This window comes from Temnothorax nylanderi, unplaced genomic scaffold (genome assembly GCF_030848795.1).
Source record: "Temnothorax nylanderi isolate EJ_2023f unplaced genomic scaffold, tnyl_v1.0 TNYL_tig0016_pilon, whole genome shotgun sequence".
In the NCBI taxonomy this organism is placed as follows: domain Eukaryota; kingdom Metazoa; phylum Arthropoda; class Insecta; order Hymenoptera; family Formicidae; genus Temnothorax; species Temnothorax nylanderi.
Window position 1 is genome coordinate 281,838 of NW_027249078.1, and position 16,223 is coordinate 298,060.

Genomic DNA, 16,223 nt, shown 5'->3' on the forward strand with positions numbered 1-16,223 from the left:
AAGCTTTCCTTTGGAGATACAATGTTCGCAGAGAATAGAACGTAATATGCAGGCTATACTTCAGATTTACACAGGAACAAGGAACAATAATAAACAAGATGTATTGATAAAAGTCGTCGTGAGGCGATAACGAAATCTGCGACAATCGGAATATTTATTTATGTAATTATTGTAATTGAAAAGTTTTATAAAAGCGGATATTTTATTAATGAAAGACTAATTTTTAACAAACTATCACGTGTTTTTTTTCGCTACACTCCTCGCTACTCCAGTCTGTTCGTAACTACTTGAGTTTATCGCAGAGGTTGTCAACGACGACCGAATACGGAGCAGCCAATCAAATATTAGCCTCAAATGTAGCGCGAAATTAAAAAAATTTTAAAGCAATAAAAAACCACGTAAATAAAATTCGTGATACAAATTGAAATAATAAAATCACACTTATATTATTTATTTACAGAGAAATACCCCGGGGGACAGGACCCCCCCCCCCCTCCGAGTAGACATTATTACACGTTGTAAATATTTATGTATTTATATAATATAAAAACAAAATAATGTTACGCGCTTTGATCTTAGCTCGAGACAGGATATCTTTTTCTCACTTTTACCTTATTTGTGTTTCGCATCACTGCCGCGAAGTTGCAGACAAAATAGATATACAATTTCTGCATAAAAATACATGGATACGATTTATTGATCAAACGTACTCTTACACGCGTGAGAAGACTTACTTATTTTTTGCACGCGAGATATCATCAGTAAACGGAGAACGTTATTCTGAAATCTGAACGCGGGGATATTCGAAGCCGTTCTCTCTTCCCGAAAGAATGGCAGATCAGATGGAATACATAATACCGCCGTGGGAAATCGAGGCCTTCGTGCAAAGCTTGAATGTTTCAGACTTGGAGAACGTCGGTACCAAAAGGTAAATTCGCATTTTCGCATATTTTCTTGTCATTCGGTACAATTTAGAAATCAATATGAAAACGCACGAGTATCTTTCAGCTGGCTGGAGTTCCATAAGAAACTGGCGTTGCTAAATCAGCAGAGTGTGCTTGAGATAACTGGACTGCGCGAGGAGAGCGTCATGGAATGGTTTATCTCGTTAAAGAAAGTAAATAATTAGGAGCAACGATTTGTAAAATACAACGAGCGAAGCAATATTTGTATATATACATCGCAATCAGAAGGAAAAGAGAGATAAATGTGCCGAAATACAATTTTCTGTAGTTATAAATTTAATAATACTTAATAATATATAATTATAATTATAATACATTGAAAGAATAATTATAATTGTTCTTTCTATGTAAGCAAATCACGGGAAATTATATTTCGGCACAATTATCTCTGTTACGATATCAGTTCTTTGAATCGAGCTGTTTTTAGATTCCTATTCTTGTCTACGAAGCTATACAAATCGACATATGGAAGCATAAGGTGTTTCCGCTTCTGATCGATCTCAATGACGAGCCGACAAATACATTCATGTTGTACAGTGTACTTTATCACGAAGTTATCGTGGTTTCGTTATTGGAAAATATATTATTTCATTGCGAAGGTGCGCAAACGGTGGACGACATGGTGATCGATCTCATCGATTACACCGTTCAACGTGTAACGACACTCCTTGATGGAAAAACCATAGACATATATGAGAGATCTGAAATCAAAGACGCTAAGTAAGATACTATTCTCTATTTTAACTGCAGATACAGCAGATTCTAAAATAAACTTGGCAGAGAATGCGTATTTGTATTGTTTATGCACATATTACAGTGTATATAAAAAATTTTTATGACTACCGAACTTGTTGATCACGCATGTTTTCCACCAGTTCTTGTTTGGAAGAAATAGTGGAGAAGCAGAAGTCATTCGAGTTCGACATTGGGATGCGGTGTATCTCGATTCTTCACTATCTAATTGAAATTTTGGATAGCTTACCCCTTTGCGCAGTTTCGCGTATGCTGGCGATCCACGACATTCCGTACTTATTGGCGCAGCTGATAGAAAGTCAACCGTGGAAGAAACAAAATGAGGATGGTAATAACATCTATTTTCCGTTTATAGCGTGTCCTAACGAAATATGACGATAAATAGCCGAGTTGTCATTAATCTTCGTGCAGGTGAGGCGATGACGTATGAAGCCAGCTGGAGGAAAATTAAGGCGAATGAAATTGGAAAAATAAATAAGAGAGAGGGACAGGTATGGTTCGGTTTGCGAGAATTACTTCTTAATCCGAAATGTTCTCCGTACTATGAAATCACAGAGCACAGGTTGTCCCAGCTATCAAAGGTACTAATTATCATCTCGATACTTATGTCGATAATTATATTACAAGTATAATTTACGATTTTAAGTAGGATTTTTAATTCTATGTCTTAGTTGCAAAGACATTTGCATGAAGATGTACTCGATCAAATCGCTCCTTTAATAGAACTTAAGAGATGGTTATCCTACTTAAACATATCGCCGGCTATGCCATCCTCAGACTCAACCTGCCCGGTTCGTGTGGAAGTTATACCGCAGGTACATTCGTTATTTCTTATTCTTTTGTTGTGTGTGTGTGTGTGATTATCAATTATACAAGATTAAATACATTAAATATAGATAAAGTCAACTATTTTGGAAAAATATCATAAAAAGTGGAAGAAATTGGCTAGGCATCAGTCCAAATACCTATTTACAACGGATACAAGTTACATCAAAGATGCTGCGAAAATTTTAAGCGACGTCTACGATTTGGAGAAGTTAGATCGTATAGAAGCGAAAAAGTGTTCGTTATGTCAAGAACCGTCTAAGAAACGATGTTCCAGATGCAAGGAAGCTTGGTATTGCAGCAGGTATATGGGAAATACTTTGAGGATTTACTAACAAGTTACGTTAAACGCATTCAAGAGATAGTGTTGATAATTCTTTCTCTTGTAGAGAATGTCAAGTGAAAGATTGGGAAAATCACAAGAGCATTTGCAATATGATAACGGAAACTAAACAGTGATAATATAGAGTCTTAACTACTAAGAATATATGTATTCATCAATATGACATATATCTCTTTATATGTTCTCTTTTAAATTATGTAATATTATAATCATATGGACATAAAGGTTGTAACACTTTTCAGCGAGGATATTCTCACATTTTTTGCGCATTTTGAAATTTATTAGGAAAAAAATAGTTGCAATCTTTATACTTATAATATATCTTAACGGAAATTCTAAGAAAAAAATTTCAGAAACAAATGTATCATATTTTAGTTTATGTCAAATATTTTATTAAAAGATGTTAATGTACAGCGCTTTGTTTAAGATATTCCATTAGAACGTCCTTAGCAGGTGTGTCTTCACCAAAATCCTAAAAGCAATGAACGCTTACTCAATAATGGAATAACAATGACAGAGAAGAAAACGTTAACAAAAACCATATCAGCAAGGCATAATAACAGCATGGTCTGTTTATTTTATGGGTTCTACTCAGTAGAGGGAGCCCAATTATCATCATATGTGCGATATGTTTTATAATTATCTCTTTAATGTACTGTTAATTACAACAAATTTTACGAGAAAGGAGAGCAAAAAAGTTTTAAAGTTCCAATATAACCTACCTTTATGACGACGCACGAGCAGCCAACAACTTTGCGCGCTTTGCCTGCGCTATCAATTTTACACAAGCCAGCCCATTCACCTAACTTTTTGTTATTATCTACTTTTATCAGCGGAATTTGATGTTCATTGCATAATGCTTGAACCAATTTCTTGTACATCGGTTCGTCGCAATTATCTGCCAAGATGCAGAGCATGGCTTGCCTCCTGGAATACAAAAGACCCATAATTAAAACAATTGTATTTAACATTTATGACATAATATTTGTCTTATGTGTTAGAGCAGAAAGGTGCAGACAACAGAATGTATCAATCAGATCCATTTAAAAGGAAAAAGCTTCTGTTTCCCCCCCATACATACATCTAGGCTGCGTTCGGAAACGTCACCCGAGTGCACACGAGTATACTTCCTTCTCTTTCTATCTCAGCGAGTTAGAAGGAGAAGGGAGTATACCCGTGTGTACCCGGGTGACGTTTCCGAACGCAGCCCTAATTATATTCTATTATAATCGATCTTCATATTTTTGTATCTTACTTGTCTAAAGCTTTAGCAGCTTCATGGAGCCCATGCACAACGCCGTCATGAATAAGAGAGTTCTTTAGAACTTCTTGCAGCGCAGTATTAACGTCCATACTACCACCCGCTGTCATCGCGGATGGCACATCGTCGCTATAATTTTATTGAACGTGACAATATTATTCAAAGCTCGTTTTATCAATAGATGAATATACATATAATTTTTTTGTTATCCCCGTTTGTCATAGACTATGCATATATTTTTACATGCTTGAAAAATTTGCTATTGATATTTCTCAATAATGAAAGTTTACCCAATTATTATACAATGTAAAGTGCATTTACTACACGTGAAACTTTTTTCCCTGTTACTAAACATTTCCTGCGAGTCCGTGCAGCTTTGTGCACTCGTGATTTTGTTAATCTACCAAATCTAGTCGCGCAACAAACGGGGAAGGCAAGGAGAAGCTGAAGGCACCTAGTGTACTCACTTTTCCACGTCAGACATGTTTGAGCGAGCCGGAGAGCTGGAAATAAATATGAGACGTTATTATTCTCGCTCTAGGAAACACATTCCCACGTTTTCGCGGGCAAGATACGTGACGATCGTAATGCAACGAATGGATTTTAATCGCTAGCATCCAGCGTGGTCTGATTTACCTTTTCTGGCGGAGCGAAGAGGAGTTATCGGGAACCGCGGGATCTGAGCATGCGCTACCACGAGCGACGCCACGCCACAGCTACTCGACCCGACTCGGTCCGGCGGCCGGCCCGAGAGATGGCAAAGTTACCGACGATTGGTCGAAAGCGTGTCGCGCTTTCTATCGACGGTCTTTAGAGTTACGTGTTCGCGCCAACAGTGATAATCACACGAATATTTCGGATCGCGTCGAGCCAAATTGCATCCTCCAAAACGGTATTTATTAATCACAATTTAGCGCCGTTTAGAATTGCTTCGTTGCTTACGGCATGCCTTCTCGCGATTGCGTAATCATAAGTGATTATTTGCAGGGTAGGTAATCGCAGGGAGTCGAATTGAGATCTGCGCCAGATGACCTTACTTTTGATTTCTACGAGCACGAGCAGTCAGACTTAACTAGCGATGCCTCGACGTCTTTATTTTCAATCGGTTTGCACAATGTGAGAGACTTTTATTTTCTACATTATATTTATTAGATAGAAAGTCGTGTTTACAAAATATACATTGCGAGTATACGATTCTATAAAAGTATTATAGTTAATAACGAGTTAGTATAGAATCTACTAAGATATAGTAGATCCTACAAGAGTAGTAGTCGTGATAACGAGGAAATAAGAATGTGCTGTATTGCTTCGTGTATGTATATTTACAGGTTCGCACATCTCGGAGCATGATTGTGAAAGAATACGGAGGCAATCCCAATGATTGCCAGACTTTAAAGGTCTAAAATATTTCACGTGTGTACTATTATCATCAATAGTCATGTATGTACAGTTCGTCCCTACGACGTGTCGATTGTCAATGAGAACTGAGACGAAGTTAAATGTGTCATTCTAACATTCCTCAGCTAGAAATGATTAGATTCGAATCGTTGATATCACTGTCAATCATTACTGGTTAATATTTTTGTCATCTTTGATCTCATTATAATGGTACTTATGTTCATTGCTTAATTGTGAATATTTTTATAAGATTTCTATTGTCTTTCAGGCAATAAAAATCTTGTATAGTATATCTAGTCATTTCTGAGTCCAAAATTTGAAAAAACAGTGGCAATATGTCCAAGATAAGAATGAAAGAGAGAGGAGAAGGAATCAAAAGAGCTATCATCCACTCAGGTTGACATCGGCCAACATAATCTTATATCTAACAATGATTGAAGACAATGTTATTTTGGTGATGAATATCGATATGACCAATAGTGCGGTGGTGGCAGTGGTGGCGGCGGCTGCTGTTGATTGGAAGGCGACGGTTCCGTTTGTAATGAGGACGATACGGAGTGCTGAGCAGATCCCACTGGATATAAGCGATGAGTCTGATGATGAGGATGACAGCTCGCATTTGTTACACGCGACGACGTTGACGCTTCCAACATGATGCCGGCCTGTGACTGACAAGCCATTCTCAAACCGTGAAAATCGAACTTGTAAGCGTAACGTTTACCATGAACTTTCGTCATTATATTCTTGTCGTAGTAATATCTGCGAAATAACAATGTTCTTTCTTAACAGCGCTGCGTAGCATGTGGGAAAGCATGTTTCAAAGCGGTCAAATTTTTTGAATCTACAAGAATCTTGAGAGAGATCTGGTGAAGATGAGATCTATGAGATATGTGGAAGAGGAAAGACAGGTGAACGATATGATATGTACGATTGTGTCATATATCCGTTTATGCAATTACCTCAATGCGCGTGACAGCTTGTCGTAATTCATGTTAGGCTTGCTCTTGCGCTCGCCCCAACGACGCGCGACCTCGTCCGGATCGGTGAGCTTGAATTCCCCGTTCGAGCCCTCCCACGCGATACAGGACGAGTTAGACGAATCCGAGAGCAGTTCCAGCAGGAATTGCCAGAGCTGAACCTGTCCGCCTCCGACCGCCCCCGAGGCACTGGCTCCAGCCGTTGATCCAATCAGCGAGCAAGTCCGTTGTAGGAGGCTGAACCTATCTGCGAGCAGAAAACGGAATACGCATGCACCAAACCCCGTTCTCGAGGCGTTCTTGAGATCGAGTCGCTTAGACCATGAGAGACAGAACGATGGATCGCCGGCTTTCCCCAGTACACTTGTCTTCTCGTTCTGACTGACACGGATTTTTATCCTGTATTTCCGTATTGTCCACGTAAATATTCCGTCATGTTTACAAGATCCGAGACAGAATTACGATGATTATCGGTTTAGAGTTTACCGCGAGAGTATATGAGAAGCCGAGCAATTATTTCAATATCCTTTCTCTCTACATTAAAGTTTTATTATATATAATATTCTATTTTTTATACTGTCTAAATAGCTATTGCATTCGTTGCGCGCAAATAATTTTTTTTCTGCACACATTGAACGCGTTGCAACGTTACTCGTAAATACAGAGCGACGGGGATGATATGCTTGCGACAGTATTTTCAAAAATTTAATTTTTAATTTCTTGTCTTTCTGAATTTACCATTATAAAAAATCGCAGCGGCCGAAGGGTGCAATCTGGTGTCCTGCTGAAGATGTAAAGGATGCGTCTGAATTCTCCACATTACGCGCCGAATTAAACTATTTTAGCCTAATCCTGTGCGCTTTCGGAAACCGATAAACGACAAGCCCATCATCTCTGAAGAGTTATTCCGCGCATTGAGGATTCGTTTTCTTGCGTTTTCAGCATGACGATCATCTTGCAGTCTTAATGTTTATCGCGATTTTACATCTTTTTGATTTGAAAAGAGAAAGAGCATGCATCGTTATGGATTTCTCGTGTCGGCGGAATAATAATAGAAACTAATTTTACAGGGGCTCGGACGGTCACACGAGCGAACGTAGCACGAACAGCTTCATCGCGAACCAACTGTCTCGCAAAATAATGGATACAAATCAGGGAATATCAATTGAGATTCATTTCACTGATATCGATGACGTTCTACACATCTCAGACAAGTACACCCACGCACGCCACAATGCAACATCAATCGTCAACGGAAGGTAAATGCATTTGGAATAAAACCCCGCCAGTCAGTGGGCAGAGAGCGACTGAGCGACCTTTGCCCCTGGTTATTTCAGCCCTTCGCGCACCCCACTCTTGGTCTTGGTAAGAACGGAATACCTTTACACCCCCTCTTCTGACGTACTGCGCTTTAGAGTACTTACCTATAGTTGTCGTCTCTTTTTCTCTTTCGAAATTTACTCAAGTATCTTTTCCAGATCTCGAGCGAGATGGCCAAAGTTAAATAAATTTATTCGAAATTTCTTCTCTCGTAAATGGGTCTCTCAAGTGCTTGTTCGGAGCAATCGTTTCTTTTTAGATCACATTTCTGCAAAAATTTGGATATACGTCGTCTGTTTAAAAATTTTCTGAACTTTTATAATATATCGCCAACTTATCGTCACGCCGATAAGTGCGATAAGCGGTGCTGTCTATTACAGCAGCGGTCTTAATAAATAATCTCCCTTGTATCGCGTCTTTCTGTTGTGATTAGTCATCGTACTGTATCGCTTTTTTTTTGTATATGAGCTTGTATGTGTTTTGCGATTTTCAAAATGATTGAGTTTCACACACACACACACACACACAGCAGCTTATTAACAAATAGTGAATCAATAGTATTATCTTGAGGTGTTGTGTGAAACGTCTACGAAAGAATGTCAGGAGAAAAAGGTCCGAGATATTTGTGGAGAAACATCCGGAGTCCTCCATCGCGATAACGCGTCCATGCATCAATACTGATTTATGAGTTTTGCGCCAAAACGAAGAAACTTGTGCCTCCCAAAGAAATTTCTCTCGATGTAGCATGATAATTAATCACAATAGAAAGACGTGGTAATTGTGTGGACGCGCTGTTGTAAAAGAATTGGAAAATTTTTGAATAGATTACGTACATTCGTATTATTATTTTATATTACTTCATCTGACTTACGGAGACGTAAACTAAAAGTGTACAATATATGCTCGCTCCTCTTTCGTTCGATACAGAACACAAAAAAATATTTTAAAATCCTTTTGTACATTTTTATGAAAATGATCTAGCACAGAACTCTCGGTTGAAGTGATTGCTCTTTATAGACGTCGGTGCTTATGTTATAATTATAAAAGAAGTTTTAATGGAGATTCTCATATTAAATATTATCGCATCTATTATTGTCTATACTAGTTGAGTCAGCTTAGAAGATATTTATATTTTCCAGTCTCTGTAACATTAATGAACAATGGCGTGCATTGCCAAGAATTACGTTGCATTTTAGACTAATCGACAAGAATAGAAAGACATACGGAAACGTGGTGCGAAATTTGAATTTTAACAAAGGACTGTAACGATATAAAAAGATTCGTATATACAACACTTTCATATATTACAGATGCGCCAACCCGACTATGATACGCAAAAGAAAGAAAGAGAGGAAGGGAGAATGTGAAAAATTTTATTTCACTATTCGACTGTTGTGCTAAAGATGACATAAAGTGCTCGACGGGCAGGCTCGAATGGATTCATTCGAGGATATCGTGGATGCACATATTTTACACGTGTGTATGTATTCTTGGATACAAAGTGCATGCCGCACACACAAAGCGAGAAGTTTAAGCGACGTGTGACGGAGATGCGACGCGTAAAATTATCCCGTTTACATTCAAGATCCAGAGAACGTTTGCCGCTCATCACGAAAACAATATAGTCGCGCCCCGCGGCGAGCTTACCACCCCCGAGCCCGTTAGAGCCTGCCCCCGGAGGAGAGCTGAAAGAGGGGTAAAAGCGGTCGCGCGGCAAGCTCGTAACCCCTCGTGGCACCACCTTTCCGCTGCCCTAAACACTCGATGGTTTATTCATGAGGACTCTCTCACCGCGATAACACTGATTCGTTTAATAAACGGCTGCTGCCGGGGCGAGATGGGCCGACGCACACATTGAAAACGAGAGAGAAAGGGAGGCAGAGAAGGAGGGAAGGAGAGAGAGAGAGAGAGAGAGAGAGAGAGAGAGAGAGAGAGAGAGAGAGAGAGAGAGAGAGAGAGAGAGAGAGAGAGAGAGAGAGAGAGAGAGAGAGAGAGAGAGAGAGAGAGAGAGAGAGAGAGAGAGAGAGAGAGAAAGAGAGCTGCAACGTTATTCAAACGGACGATATATCTCGGAGGCTTACGCTGCCACAGTTCGGTACCTCTCACTTTTCGCTTTTCTTCCTCTACGTCCGAGGAGATGGTGCTCGAAAGTGTATTCCGTATACGAAAAAGAGGGGCGAATAGAGCATAGACAAAGGGAAATTACGTTTCTTTTTTTTACCTCGTTTTCTCGTGCTTCTTTATTGTGACTCTACGCAGTCGAGACCAATTCTAATATAATGTATTATACTGTCTATATTGTATTACTCTTGTTACTACTAAGGGCCAATTTCACCAACTACGGTTAGCTTAACCGACGGTTAAAGTTAACAGGATTGACCAATAGAAATGAATTCACCTTGCTAACTTTAACCGTCGGTTAAGCTAATCGTGGTTGGTGAAATTGGCTCTAACATGATTATATAAAATGTTTTCTTAAATACCACAGTCCACCCTCGTAGAAATCTCTTTTCGTATGAAATGAAATTTGGCTCGATTTTGGTAGGCTGTTCTCTTTTATTCCTCGGGTTATCGCTTTCCTATTCAATCGCCTCGATTTTATACAAAATGTACGGACGTTTCGGCACATATGTTGCTTTTCCCCTTCGGGTCATGCGAGCGACAGAGGTGAAGAAAGTCTGGGGCGAAACTATCCGTTCGACGATACCGATATTTACTTTCCTGCCGGACCGCGTTTATCTGTAATAGATCGCCGCCATCGTTAAAGCTTTAGATAAGCTCCAGTTGGACCAGAATCGGCCCTTGGGGAACGGTTAGCCTTTTCCGGTCACTCTCCATTCAATCGTGACAGGTCCAAGACCAAATGCCTATTAAGCTTTCCTAAAAGCTTTACCGTTTAGATTTATAGCGTGAATCGCTTTGGATTTATGTTTGCAATTAATATGCGTAGACGCGAAGATGTTATTATCGCCAAGAGAAAAAATGTTATTACGACCTGTTTTAAGCGTACATTATATGTAGAAGTAAGTGAGGAATAGATAACACAGTGGCAGATCTTGAAAACTAATATTCTGGTAAAATTTATTAAGGAGTTATTTATATTTAACTAAATATAAACATTAAACCTAAAAATAATTTTAAAAGACTAAACTATATCCTGTCGTTTTTAGATGAAGTAATTGATATCAAAATTCAGATATTGGAAGAATCCAAAATCCGAATTAGAAATGGAATATGAATAATTTTATCTATCCAAAGTAACTTTTTTTAAAATTATTAGGACTATTTCGATGACCCAAATAGTCCAACGAGTCAAATTTTGATTTTTCAGAAAACCTGAATTTATTTCGAACATCTAAATTTAAATGTAAATTTGGACCTGGGTTCAAATTACTGACATATCAATCTTATTAATCATTATAATCTTTAATAGTATCTGTAATAAGAAAATAGTGATTTTGAGCTTAGACTCACCAGTTCTCTCACTATTTTCGTTTTCTTGCAGTAAACCCGGAGTACGCACGCCAGTGGCTTGTAGATGAAGATGAGCCAAATGTCTCGCTAAGATACTACCTGCCGTCCCGCCGATATCCTGCCAGTCTTGTAGTGTTAATCGCAACAGTTCCTCGCCGGTCGACGGGAGTATCGCTGCGATGGATCCTGATCTAATGGCGAATGTCCGACCGCACCATAGAAGCCATTCATTTATGTGACTCGAGTTCCACTTGGACGGATCTGAAAGACGAGGATCCGAAATTATCGGGATTTCCCATACTTTGATATGTGAGTCAGAGGTACAGCTTTCACACATCGTTCGCCGATTAGATATTTACCGGACGGCAACATAATTTGCTCAGATTCGGGACGGTTATCGGGATCTTCATCGTTGTTTTTCTCGTCGTTTTCCGACACGGTTTTGTGTTCCACGGTTTCAATATTGAGTATTCCATGCACCTGCGAATGCATCGCACGAGTTTGTCTGCAGCTCGTGGGCACTTGTGTTTTCTTATCACTACCCTTCTTCGATTTCGACTTCGATCCCGAATTTGATTCAGAGTCCGTCATTTCAGATGGTATCTGATGCACAGTGTCCGAATCTTGAGAAATGTCCACAATTCGACGAAGGAATTCACGATTTTTCTTCGTGAATCGATCATTTATCGTCGCCATCTCGCATCGAGTAACGTCGAGCATTCTCACCTAATTTCGGCGTCGAAACGTGGTTCCCAGCAAAATTACATCTCGTAAGTAAGTCCGGCGAGATGTCTTCGCCGAATTAGCGCCTTAATCGACTGATCGATGCTCGTGTTCATTTTCACATTGCACTTAATCACTTTAAATACTATAAATATACAGTATATAGATTCACCGTAACTTTCTTCTTCCACACATCTTGGCTACGAATATTTAAGTAATTATTTGATCGCACGATCGATCGTTCAATTATTTTTCTCGCAACGTAAAAAAACTTAATCGCCGTGGTACAACACAACATCGCGTAATATCACGTCGCAAGACGATGCTTCGATCTAGTCGTTGTCGACCTGAATGAAACGAAATCGGTCGGACGGGAGGAGGCGAACTACGGCCAAACCAGAGACTCGATTGGCGAAATATGGATTCCCGGAAGAGCGGTACACTCAGCCGCTCTCGCTCGGCCAAGTTGCTCCGAGCGGGCTCCGTGCATCGTCGACCGCTGAATCACGCTTGTGATTGCTCATCTTTACTCATGTCCCTTTTTTCGTTTTTGTCAATTCCCACGGACGGTGCGATCCCGCTTCCTGGCGTTAATCAAGTCTGAATAATGTAACTTTTTTTTTTAATTTATCACAAATCGCGTTACAGAGATGATGCAGAGTTTATCTCGCGATATCTGAAAATATTCCTTAAAGCAATAAGTTTTAAGGTCCACTATTGTACGTTTGAAGATCTTTTTTGTTATAAATTGTTATAAATTATAGATCCCCCGTTTTCCTGTCCTAACTCCGTTAGGAAAGAATTCTGTAGAATTTCCGCACGTTTGCTTTTTGCTTTCAGTGCGAGTTACAGATGTGCGTAGATTTTTTTTTGTCGACCTGAATGAGACCTAGATCTGCGTGTTAATCATACTTGAAAATATATATTTAATGTCGCATCCTGTGCCAGCCGGTTTTTTGTCATGCTATGACTTAAACATTTCCGAGAACATTTTTATGTCCTTCCTTATCTATGATACAATCCGAGTTATACAATAGATCCATTGGTCACTTTAACGTGACAAATTAAAACGATGTATAAACATAATTTTATTTTTTCACACGTAATGCTCTTGTGGAAGATATTTTAAACGGAAAATTATAAAATTTCTCATTTGTATAGTTTTGTATATAGATAAGAAAGCACACCATCATAATCATCCGTCGATATTGGACAGAGCGATATTTTCGAGAACGTTAGATAAAGATTTTAAAAGAAATTTTATACAATGTTTGAGATTCTTTAAACTATATGTAGAAACTTTTCTCAGAAGAACAAGGATCTTTGATTGGCGATTCTTTATTAAACATTTTATGAGCAGCCATCGTTATCATTTGTTACAATTTCTCAACGTAATGCTAAATTGGAAATATCTTAAGTCTACTAGTTTCTTACATCGTTTTAGATATTTTTTTTTGTAGGATGAGTACGAAATAATTATTAAAATCGATTAATAACAGACAATCACAAAAGAATGGGACATTATAAAATTAAATTATATATCATTGTGTTAGGATTTGTAGTCGACGGTTTGATCCAGACACTCATCCTATATATTTGCCTCGGTTTTAACCGAAGTTGATTGAGAAAAATTTGAGGATTGGGAGTGTGAAGGAATATAAGATGGATGATAATTCGTTTTGGAAGCCCATAGTTCAAGATTTTATACATAATTGTTGTTTATTTGTGGTATTATAGATACATGCCTTTTTACGATTTAGAAAATTGTATCTTGTGCCTGGACACCTTACATAAGACAGGATTAATCTAGACATCACAGAGAGTGACCGACACAAGAAAGTGTAACAAAATAATGTCTTTGTGACACGAAGTACAATTATATTGTACATATTATTACATATTATGTGTGTCATTACATCATATTAGGTCAGATTTTTTTTTTTTACTTATATTCATATTCTCTACTGATTTATGAAATTGTGTATAAAGTGACCACATAAAACAAAGACGAATAACAAGTTAGAAAGTTGCTGGCGTTGTTATCGTTTCTTTATTTGATGTAAGAAACGCGAATTATTTTGGTGAATTATGAAACTGTAGGAATATATCAAGCACTTTCAAGTAGTCGTAGTTTAAAGGCTTAACGTATTAATAATCGCAATCTTACGCGATACTCGATGCAAGGAATTGGAACGTTTTTCTCGCCTCTCGTCGTCGTATCTTAATATATTTTTAACGACTAGAGTAAACATATACATATAATCATCTACAGATAATAAAACTAAACTAATACATTATTGTCTTTTCTTAGCAGCTTTTACAGCCTTTGATTTTTGTTTTTCTCCTCCAGAAAGAAAAGACGTTATTACTTCAGACATTTCTGGCATATTATAGATAGTGAGATTATTTAATTGCTCCATTTCCTACAAAATGCATTTAGTTTATGACTTTGTCAAGGACTAGAATATATAAACTACGTGGTAATTTATGTTAGACGGTGAGTGTATCTTACAGTATTATCTTTCATTTATTTCTAGATATTAGAAAAAAAACCCCCTCCTAGTCTATAGGATCACTCATAATTTTTGGCCGGTCTTTAGGTCTTCTTACCTTCCTAGTTTCAGGATCATTCATAATTTTTGGCAGAATCATGATCAGTACAAGTGGCAGAACCATCATTAAAACCTGAGGAGAATGGAAAAGAAATATTACGACTTTAACAAAAGGAAGGGAGGAAATCAAAGCACATGCATTGTCTACGCTTCGTCCAAAGCTCTATTACCATGGGATTGAACAGGAAGTCTGTTAACCGCCACTGCTCTCTAACTTGGAAATATCGGAACGGTGCTAGAGGCCTCATTTTCAACGGATAAGGTACTTGAATCACTTGCGACGTCTGTATCAAATTGACCTTTCGAGCTCGGAATTTCCCTTTAGAATTGATCTCGACCCTGACTGGCTCATAAACGTAATTCGGATTTACTACTTCAACCATGTACGACCCAGACGGGACGTTCGAGATTATAAACGTGCCATCTTCCCTGAAATCAAACATGCTCGTTTAACATATATAGCGCGTCCGTGCGCGTGAATTCGTTCAAGTTCGTACCGCACCGAATGCGCATAGCTACATTACCTCAGAAAGCCATAGTGTTCACCTCCGTTTGCCATCACATGCGTCATGAGCTGCCACCCAGTGGTGGAAGCAGCGTTGTCCCAGGGGAACACCTTCCCCTCGATCACAAACAAATCCGTGGACGCGTCTTCCTCATGCTCCGCTATTACGTATCGCTCGCATAAGTTCGCGAGAACGACGAGTAAACACAGAATTCCCCTCATGACGAATACGAGCGAACAATCATTAACCTCTCTTACGTATGTCGTCCACCATTATCCACCTGCGACCGAATTGTCATGCGCTTTATCAATCCTTGCGCACCTAGCCACCTGGACACTGCGATGCATATGACACCTGTATGTCCTAGAAAACACCAGTGTGCTTTATATCGGAGAAAGGTTTTTCTCTACAATGATAACAGTTATCACTTGATGGATAATCAAACCCGGATGATAATAAAATTATATTTTAAATTAAAATATTATCAGGCCTTAAATATGCGTACATACGTGTTTATAAAACAATAGAATAATAATAAATCATAAGATTAGTATTATATTACGTATTAGCTACCTAAATTTTAATAGTCACGCAAACTTCTATATGAACCGACTGTGGATATAGCGTGTTACCCGTTGGAAATATTCGTGGACATGGCTACGTACCCGAGTAGAAATTTCAGTTACTGTCTGAACAGGTCCGGATCAGGTGTGCCATAATACATAATCTGGCCCTGGTAAAGTCACCTGACATGGTCCTGACAAGATGTGTAACGCATTGCATGTTCAGGACCGGATTTCATTTACCTAATAAGGACCATGTCAGCCGAATTCATGAGGACCCTTTTAGGCATAATATTCAGGACATTATCAGGATAAAGAAAAGCTGTTTTTAAAAAAGTTTTAGAAGATTTTGGTAAATTTGGAAGTAAACGAGTCCTCAGGATACGCAATAATTCATCAAGTCGTGTGTGAGTATAGTAGGATTTCCAGACAATGCCCAAGTTCGTAGCTCTGTGATCTCATCAAATTCATCGTTATATTCATAGAATTCATCCTCATTATCT

At 38.6% G+C, this 16,223-nt stretch overlaps 4 protein-coding genes and 1 long non-coding RNA gene across 5 annotated transcripts; 1 reads left to right on the top strand and 4 right to left on the bottom strand.

Annotated features, from left to right (window-relative positions):
- Positions 1-101: 101 nt before the first annotated feature.
- LOC139768404 (uncharacterized) lies at positions 102-2,088 on the bottom strand. The gene is made up of 2 exons (XR_011717351.1): positions 1,948-2,088; positions 102-1,666 (listed from the first exon to the last, which is right to left on the bottom strand). It is a non-coding gene; the product is annotated as an uncharacterized lncRNA (long non-coding RNA).
- Zmynd10 (zinc finger MYND-type containing 10) lies at positions 831-3,299 on the top strand. The gene is made up of 8 exons (XM_071698534.1): positions 831-928; positions 1,009-1,117; positions 1,393-1,685; positions 1,841-2,046; positions 2,130-2,299; positions 2,390-2,533; positions 2,615-2,847; positions 2,933-3,299. The coding sequence occupies exons 1-8, from the start codon at positions 831-833 to the stop codon at positions 3,000-3,002; spliced, it is 1,323 nt and encodes a 440-aa protein (XP_071554635.1). The 3' UTR covers positions 3,003-3,299.
- Positions 3,251-4,775, bottom strand: Rps12 (ribosomal protein S12). Its single transcript, XM_071698546.1, has 4 exons — positions 4,615-4,775; positions 4,142-4,276; positions 3,609-3,813; positions 3,251-3,358 (listed from the first exon to the last, which is right to left on the bottom strand). Exons 1-4 carry the CDS (start codon positions 4,629-4,631, stop codon positions 3,290-3,292), a joined length of 426 nt encoding a protein of 141 aa, XP_071554647.1. The 5' UTR covers positions 4,632-4,775; the 3' UTR covers positions 3,251-3,289.
- A 440-nt stretch (positions 4,776-5,215) lies between these two features.
- Positions 5,216-11,956, bottom strand: LOC139768378 (Friend leukemia integration 1 transcription factor; the record flags this gene model as incomplete). Its single annotated transcript, XM_071698493.1, is given in 5 exon segments — positions 5,216-6,304; positions 6,505-6,769; positions 11,317-11,577; positions 11,676-11,913; positions 11,915-11,956. Coding segments are annotated over 5 exon segments (1,119 nt in total), but the record flags the coding sequence as incomplete, so codon positions are not given.
- Positions 11,957-13,732: 1,776 nt separating this feature from the next.
- Positions 13,733-15,500, bottom strand: Emc7 (endoplasmic reticulum membrane protein complex subunit 7). Its single transcript, XM_071698538.1, has 4 exons — positions 15,176-15,500; positions 14,822-15,080; positions 14,650-14,724; positions 13,733-14,462 (listed from the first exon to the last, which is right to left on the bottom strand). The coding sequence occupies exons 1-4, from the start codon at positions 15,376-15,378 to the stop codon at positions 14,334-14,336; spliced, it is 666 nt and encodes a 221-aa protein (XP_071554639.1). The 5' UTR covers positions 15,379-15,500; the 3' UTR covers positions 13,733-14,333.
- Positions 15,501-16,223: the final 723 nt, after the last annotated feature.

Excerpts from the sequence above, each read along its gene's own strand:
- Zmynd10 (XM_071698534.1), top strand. The coding sequence starts at position 831 with ATGGCAGATCAGATGGAATACATAATACCGCCGTGGGAAATCGAGGCC. Across the intron at positions 929-1,008 it reads GAGAACGTCGGTACCAAAAG|CTGGCTGGAGTTCCATAAGA; the intron begins GTAAATTCGCAT and ends AGTATCTTTCAG. Across the intron at positions 2,534-2,614 it reads GTGTGGAAGTTATACCGCAG|ATAAAGTCAACTATTTTGGA; the intron begins GTACATTCGTTA and ends CATTAAATATAG.
- Rps12 (XM_071698546.1), bottom strand. Across the intron at positions 3,814-4,141 it reads GCTGCTAAAGCTTTAGACAA|GAGGCAAGCCATGCTCTGCA; the intron begins GTAAGATACAAA and ends TTTGTATTCCAG. Across the intron at positions 3,359-3,608 it reads GCTCGTGCGTCGTCATAAAG|GATTTTGGTGAAGACACACC; the intron begins GTAGGTTATATT and ends CATTGCTTTTAG.
- Emc7 (XM_071698538.1), bottom strand. The coding sequence starts at position 15,378 with ATGAGGGGAATTCTGTGTTTACTCGTCGTTCTCGCGAACTTATGCGAG. Across the intron at positions 14,725-14,821 it reads ACTTCCTGTTCAATCCCATG|GTTTTAATGATGGTTCTGCC; the intron begins GTAATAGAGCTT and ends CATTCTCCTCAG. Across the intron at positions 14,463-14,649 it reads ATGATCCTGAAACTAGGAAG|GAAATGGAGCAATTAAATAA; the intron begins GTAAGAAGACCT and ends TGCATTTTGTAG.